The 6,264-nt window shown below is 32.2% G+C and overlaps 1 protein-coding gene across 1 annotated transcript in view; it reads right to left on the bottom strand.

The window, feature by feature from the left end:
• Nucleotides 1–1,134: 1,134 nt before the first annotated feature.
• The window catches only part of LOC111083582, a gene marked incomplete at its 3' end in the record, with an annotated part of 12,120 nt that continues 6,990 nt past the window's right edge, over nucleotides 1,135–6,264 (bottom strand). Inside the window, exons 2-5 of the mRNA XM_022380199.1 lie at nucleotides 5,469–5,588; nucleotides 4,474–4,501; nucleotides 2,287–2,375; nucleotides 1,135–1,307 (exon numbers count right to left, since the gene is read on the bottom strand). Of these exons, the coding sequence (XP_022235907.1) occupies nucleotides 1,135–1,307; nucleotides 2,287–2,375; nucleotides 4,474–4,501; nucleotides 5,469–5,588 (410 nt within the window). The remainder of the gene's footprint in view (nucleotides 1,308–2,286; nucleotides 2,376–4,473; nucleotides 4,502–5,468; nucleotides 5,589–6,264) is intronic.

Here is a 6,264-nt window from a genome sequence, read left to right as displayed (position 1 = left end):
AAAAAGTAATGAAACAAGAAATAAAACCACAATCACAAATATATATACTTATATATACTTTATATACTTATCTGTAGGCCAAAGTAATGATTAAATTTTACAAATATAAAAAGTAATGAAACAAGAAATAAAACCACAATCACAAATTTGAAAAATTTAATCATTACTTTGGCCTACAGATAAGTATATAAAGCTGCCAAAGTAAGGATGAAATTTTATATATTTGTGATTGTGGTTTTATTTCTTGTTTCATTACTTTTTATAGCAGGATCCCTACTTCAATTTAAAATTCATAATTTTTAATACTCGTGTTTGTTTACTTTTTATGTTCTACATGTATAAAGTATATACTTTACCTTTAGAAGCTGTCACGTGTTCATTGATATGTAGCGCCATCCATTGGGTTGAATTGGGTTTAAAAGATATTTAAGTATGTGCATGATATCTTTACCATTTATATTATACCCGAATATATATGGATTTTTATCGGGATATCAAAAGCGGATATACACAGACCAATCAAGTAAGCTGAAGAAATCTAGTAGCGATAGTTCGAGACGTTCAGGACCTAGCCCCGCTGACGTGATCAGGTGGGTAGATAGCAGACGAAAAATTTGCTGTTTTCGAAATTTTTGAATCGCTATACCGGAATTGTTAGCGAACGTTTTATCGTACCATTAGTATATATACGCATAATATATCGTAACCAAAAATTTGAATGGTCGATTTTTCGCTTAGGAATTCGATAGAGTTGTCTTTCGGTGCTTGAATTATTTAGGATCCTTGTCGATTCCTACTATCGAGTACTACCATACATAAAATACTAACTGGTAATACTTTAACATTCCTCAGTAAATTAAATAAATCTAATCTTGTGTCAATGTTAACCTTGTTACATAACATATCAATGTCTCACACCTACTAATCCTGTGTCAGTTTTAATATTGTTAGATAACCTATCATGGTCTTACACTTGCTAATCCTGTATCAGATTTAATATTGTTAGGTAACATACCACGTCTTACACTTGCTAATCCTGTATCAGATTTAATATTGTTATGTAACATATCTGGTCTTACACCTGCTAATCCTGTGTCAGTTTTAATATTGTTAGATAACCTATCATGGTCTTACACTTGCTAATCCTGTATCAGATTTAACATTGTTAGATAACCTATCAGGTATTACACCTGCTAATCCCGTGTCAGTTTTAATATTGTTATGTAACATATCTGGTCTTACACCTGCTAATCCTGTATCAGATTTAATATTGTTATGTAACATATCTGGTCTTACACCTGCTAATCCTGTATCAGTTTTAATATTGTTAGATAATCTATCATGGTCTTACACTTGCTAATCCTGTATCAGATTTAATATTGTTATGTAACATATCTGGTCTTACACCTGCTAATTCTGTGTCAGTTTTAACATTGTTAGATAATCTATCATGGTCTTACACTTGCTAATCCTGTATCAGATTTAATATTGTTAGATAACATATCTGGTCTTACACCTGCTAATCCTGTGTCAGTTTTAATATTGTTAGATAATCTATCATGGTCTTACACTTGCTAATCCTGTATCAGATTTAATATTGTTAGATAACATACCACGTCTTACACTTGCTAATCCTGTATCAGATTTAACATTGTTAGATAACCTATCATGGTCTTACACTTGCTAACCCTGTATCAGATTTAACATTGTTAGATAACATACCACGTCTTACACTTGCTAATCCTGTATCAGATTTAACATTGTTAGATAACCTATCATGGTTTTAGACTTGCTAATCCTGTATCAGATTTAACATTGTTAGATAACATACCACGTCTTACACTTGCTAATCCTGTATCAGATTTAACATTGTTAGATAACATACCACGGCTTACACTTGCTAATCCTGTATCAGATTTAATATTGTTATGTAACATATCTGGTCTTACACCTGCTAATTCTGTGTTAGTTTTAACATTGTTAGATAATCTATCATGGTCTTACACTTGCTAATCCTGTATCAGATTTAATATTGTTAGATAACATATCTGGTCTTACACCTGCTAATTCTGTGTTAGTTTTAATATTGTTAGATAACGCATCAGATCTTACACCTGCTAATTCTATGCCTGTTCTACAGTTCTTAGACATGCTGTAAAACCATATTCGGCCGATAACACACACACACACAAACATAATAATATGTGATGATTCTGATACTTCCGTCAAGAGTTTCTCTTCTCACAATCTGTTAAATCTGATTTTCTAGTTGCCCTAGAAACTTGCCTGGAAGTATATCTGGCCCTCGTTCGTCTTCTACTGTTGCTAATGGACTGTAGGTTTCTTCTCCGGCCTTTTGAGTGTGATTCTCGTCTCTAAATAAAATATTATCAAAGTTTCACTATTATCCATTCTCTTATCTTCTCAAAAAAATTTAAAGCACAAAGTATTTGATTAGAAATTAGATTATTCCATAGCGTTGGACTTGCTTTTCTATTGTACGGACTACTAGTATTTTACAGTGCTAACATAGACGTCACGTTCTTTATGAATCTGTAACATATCTCCGTTTCTCTACTGAGCATTTACATAATACAGTTGCAGAGATACGTATGACCTTTAGGTTAGAACTCAGTATGCAAATTCTGTTGAACTATTCCAACTTATGCGAGTAATATTCACACAGCATTGGTAGTATTTGGTATTCTAGACAGTGTCGTTATCCTAATAAAATGTGAAGCAATTCTGTAGATTAAAAATGTTCTCGTTAACATTCCAATTGTTATTGCAGGACAAAAATTATTATTTCTTTAGATAAAACATTTCTTCTACATTAACTTCATTCTATAAAAACACACAACTGTTCATTGCCTAAGTTCCTGTATGCGTACTTGCTGAAAATAGTGTTTATTCCATGGAATTCAGTGGGATGAGACATTGTAGTTGAAGATGGTTTGGTCAAGATATGAGTAAATCACTCCATTGTTGATATGAAATATATCAATGGTGTTTTATTGTACGATACAACAAAACAGTAAACCACTCCATTGTTGATATGAAATATATCAACCATGTTTTATTGTACGATACAACAAAACAGTAAACCACTCCATTGTTGATATGAAATATATCAATGGTGTTTTATTGTACGATACAACAAAACAGTAAACCACTCCATTGTTGATATGAAATATATCAATCATGTTTTATTGTACGATACAACAAAACAGTAAACCACTCCATTGTTAGTTGAAATAGCTCAATCATGTTTCATTGTACGAATACAACAAAACAGTAAACCACTCCATTGTTGGTTGAAATAGCTCAATCATGTTTTATTGTACGATACAACAAAACAGTAAACAACTCCATTGTTGATATGAAATATATCAATCATGTTTTATTGTACGATACAACAAAACAGTAAACCCCCTCCATTGTTGATATGGAATATATCAATCATGTTTTATTGTACGATACAACAATACAGTAAACCACTCCATTGTTGATATGGAATATATCAATCATGTTTTATTGTACGATACAACAATACAGTACACCACTCCATTGTTGGTTGAAATATATCAATCATGTTTCATTGTACGATACAACAAATCAGTAAACCACTCCATTACTCTTTAACAGGCTCAATCATGTTGTACTGTATTAAATCTATTAGCCAACTAAGTAAAACAATTAAGTAAAAGTATTAAAAAACGTTTAACCCTAATGAATTTATTTTATTGTTAAAGAAATCTAAAGTATGAAAAACCAAATATTAATATTCTTTACTATGAGTAGGAGCAAGAAAAGCATCATGTTGTAGAACTTCTTCAAAATACACCTCAGAAAATACTAGTTATTAGCAACAATATCAAGATATAAGATAGATTTTAATCAATTGAATTATATATAATGAAGCACAAGGAATTATGTGTGACTGGTAGTTAAGTGAAGTTTGTAATTTTAACAGTTGTTTCTTCACTTTGAGTGGCGCTCAGGAGAAGTTGAATGATGATCAAAGGAGGCTTGAGCTTCATGTAATTGTATCTTTACTTAGAGAGATGCTCAGAAGATGTTTTTTGGCACTCAAAGGATGTTGCTGTTTTAAGTAGTTTTTTATTTACTTACTTGTGTGGTACTCAAATAACATGGTGTTCTGTGTAGTTTATTTACTTAGGGTGGTACTCAAGAGATGTTATTTTATGTGATTATTTATTAATATTACTTTGAGTAGTACTCAAAGCAAGTTAGAGTTTTATGTGGTAATCTTGCATTGATTAGTACTCAAAGGAGCATGTTTTAGTATTGGTTGCTTTAATTCAAATAGTACTCAAGAGAAATTGCTTCACAACATAATTGATTTTTATTTTGTTTTAAGAAAGTAAAAACATGTAAACAATAGATTGTGACGTTCATTGAAAGTGACTAAAGCCTTGATTTACAGAGAAAAAGAAACTTCTATCAACTTACATGTTGTCGTCTTCAGCAAAAGGTTTCCCTGTAATGAAGAAACCGTTAGAGTTTTAATCATATTCAAACAAGAAAAGAATGAAATGTTAATGTACTAGAATCAGTTCGCCAGCTGTACACATATCTATACAACAGAAGCAACAAACTGTTACTTTCGGTAATAAGCCCTCTACAACATAAGACATTTCAATTGCAACTGATTCCAAACGAATCGTTCTTCGCGAGGCTTATACCTTCAATATGAGATCAACGTCTACATTACAAATTGCGGTGTGTAGAAAAGTATCTTAAAGAGGTGTTCATCGTTAACACCAACACCTCTTTAAGATACTTCATACAAACCGTGATGTTTTGGTGTCTCAAGTCACCGTTAACACCACTTGAGACACGAAAACATCACGGTGTGTAGGAAGTATCTTGAACAAGTGTTCATCGTTAACACCAATTGAGACACCAAAACAACACGGTTTGTAGGAAGTATCTTAAACAGGTGTTCATCGTTAACACCACTTGAGAAACCAAAACATTATGGTGTGTAGGAAACGTATTAAACAGGTGTTCATCGTTAACACCACTTGAGACATGTGTACACCCAGTTATTATGGTGTGTAATAAACGTATTAAACAGATGTTCATCGTTAACACCATTTGAGAAGGAAATAGATATAATTATTGTTATGTAGGAAATGTACATCTTTATAAGTAGGATCGATGTAATGCTTTGATTTTAAGCATCAAATTTTTGATATACAGGGTGGGGCAAAATTTACTATACGGTTGGCGCTAAAGAAAATATTACGAAGACAATTGAACTCATTGTTATTAGCGTTTGTTTCACAGTAATAGGTACAAGTTAACCTACGTTCTAAATGTATAATCACTTTTGTCCACCTTATATGTAGAAAATGAGCAACGTTTCATAAAAAGTCTCAAGTATGACTGAATTATATAACTAAACTCTTGGTATATTTAAAACAGTATCTGATGTCACACACCTGAGTTTCTCTTCGCTTGTACCTTAACAACGAAGACGATGAGCAACACCATAAATACGATCCCTGCTACTCCAGTCACTATGATTGGTCTGATCTGTGCGTTCCAGAGCCCGGACCATCCTGAAAAATGATTAATTTATATACACAAATCATCGCCAAATGTAAAACTAACTTTAAAGTTGTCCAAAAAAAAAGCATTTAGGTTCTACAAAAAAACGAAATTTTTGAAATATAAGTAGTTTGTAAAATTGTAAACAAGATTACTACTTCGTCTATTGTTATTGTTACGCTCTAACTTTTGTTTTCACTAAAGTTGCCTGTAGCTAATAAAAACTTGTGTGAAAATTTATTTTCTTATTTCAAACATGCGTGAATTTTTCGTTTCTGTTAAACACAAAGTTACACTACACGAGGAGCTAACTGTGCTTTACCCACAACGGGCATCGAAGCTCGATTTTTAGCGTAGGGGAGAATGTGCGTTAAAGCAGCTGCAAAATAGTTATAGTAGAAAAATATAGTACTGAATATTTCAGTTGGATGAACATTCATCCGGTCGAAAGTTTACCTCTGTGTTATGAAACCAGTAAAGGTGTGTAGTACCGGATATTTCAGTTGGATGAACATTCAGCCGGTCGAAAGTTTACATCTGTGTTATGGAAACACACCTTTACTGGAATTATATTGTTGGATAAACATCTTAGTTGGTCGACATTTAACCATGTTATCAATAGAGCAATCAATTATATTGTTGGATAAACATTTTAGTTGGTCGACATTTATCCGTGTTATCAATAGT

This window comes from Limulus polyphemus, unplaced genomic scaffold, assembly GCF_000517525.1.
Source record: "Limulus polyphemus unplaced genomic scaffold, Limulus_polyphemus-2.1.2 Scaffold10183, whole genome shotgun sequence".
NCBI classification, from domain to species: Eukaryota; Metazoa; Arthropoda; class Merostomata; order Xiphosura; family Limulidae; genus Limulus; species Limulus polyphemus.
This window is presented reverse-complemented; position numbering and strand designations above follow the sequence as displayed.